Here is a 951-nt window from a genome sequence, read left to right on the forward strand (position 1 = left end):
AAAAAAAAATATCTCATATAGGCTGATGCAGTGGCTCACACCTGTAATCCTAGAACTCTAGGAGGCCAAGGCTGGTGAATCGCTTGAGTTCAGGAGTTGGAGAGCAGCCTGAGCAAGAGCAAGACCCTGTGTCTACTATGTACAGAAAAATTAGCCAGGCCTGGTGGCAAGTACCTGTAGTCCCAGAGATTGCTGTGAGCTGTGATGCCCTGGCCCTCTTCCCAAGTGACAGAGTGAGACTATCTCTAAATAAATACATAAATAAATAAGTATGTGTATGTGCACTTATAAAATAAGTCTTAGATAAAAGGGATTTAAATGTTTCCCATCTTCCACAGTTTGATTGGTGGTTCTGACTACAAACTGATTTACCGACACTATGCTACCCTCTACTTTGTATTTTGTGTGGATTCATCAGAGAGTGAACTTGGGATCTTGGACCTCATCCAGGTAGGTGTAGTCATCTAATAATGGCACTAACTGTACAGAATTTGCCCTGGATTTTTCATCAGTCTCCTTACTAATGTTGGTGGAGGTTGCAAGTGACCACCAGAGGATGCTGTGGGAAAGCTGCTGAGCCGTCCTCCATGCTTTGGATTTATTGGTTTCTACCCAACCTTGGCAATGCCTTGGTTTTCATGTTTTGAATTTTTTCAGCTATCAAATCAACTGACATTTAATAGTTTATACTTTTAATTGTTCACTTATAATTCTAGCCTAAGGCAAATAAACTTAATGCCTTAGTTTATGCAATTTTGATAAAAATAAACATGAGTTTTATTTATGTTTATTTATTATAGCTTAAATATATTGTTAGGCTTTGTGAAAATTAAAGTTGCTTGACATTGTTTTCATTACCTAAGTGGAAACTAAGATGTGTAAAGACCCTTGGGAATCATTCGATACAATATGTGAGATAGGTGGGCTTTTTATTTATTTATTTGTAGAGAC

The 951-nt window shown here is 37.7% G+C and overlaps 1 protein-coding gene across 1 annotated transcript in view; it reads left to right on the forward strand.

Annotated features, from left to right (window-relative positions):
- LOC105886897 (AP-3 complex subunit sigma-2) overlaps nt 1–951 on the forward strand; it is a 59390-nt gene that overhangs the window by 9586 nt on the left and 48853 nt on the right. Inside the window, exon 3 of the mRNA XM_012804525.2 lies at nt 339–450. Within this exon, the coding sequence (XP_012659979.1) occupies nt 339–450 (112 nt within the window). The remainder of the gene's footprint in view (nt 1–338; nt 451–951) is intronic.

The sequence above is a fragment of the Otolemur garnettii genome, unplaced genomic scaffold (assembly GCF_000181295.1).
Source record: "Otolemur garnettii isolate 467f Iridium unplaced genomic scaffold, OtoGar3 scaffold00029, whole genome shotgun sequence".
NCBI classification, from domain to species: Eukaryota; Metazoa; Chordata; class Mammalia; order Primates; family Galagidae; genus Otolemur; species Otolemur garnettii.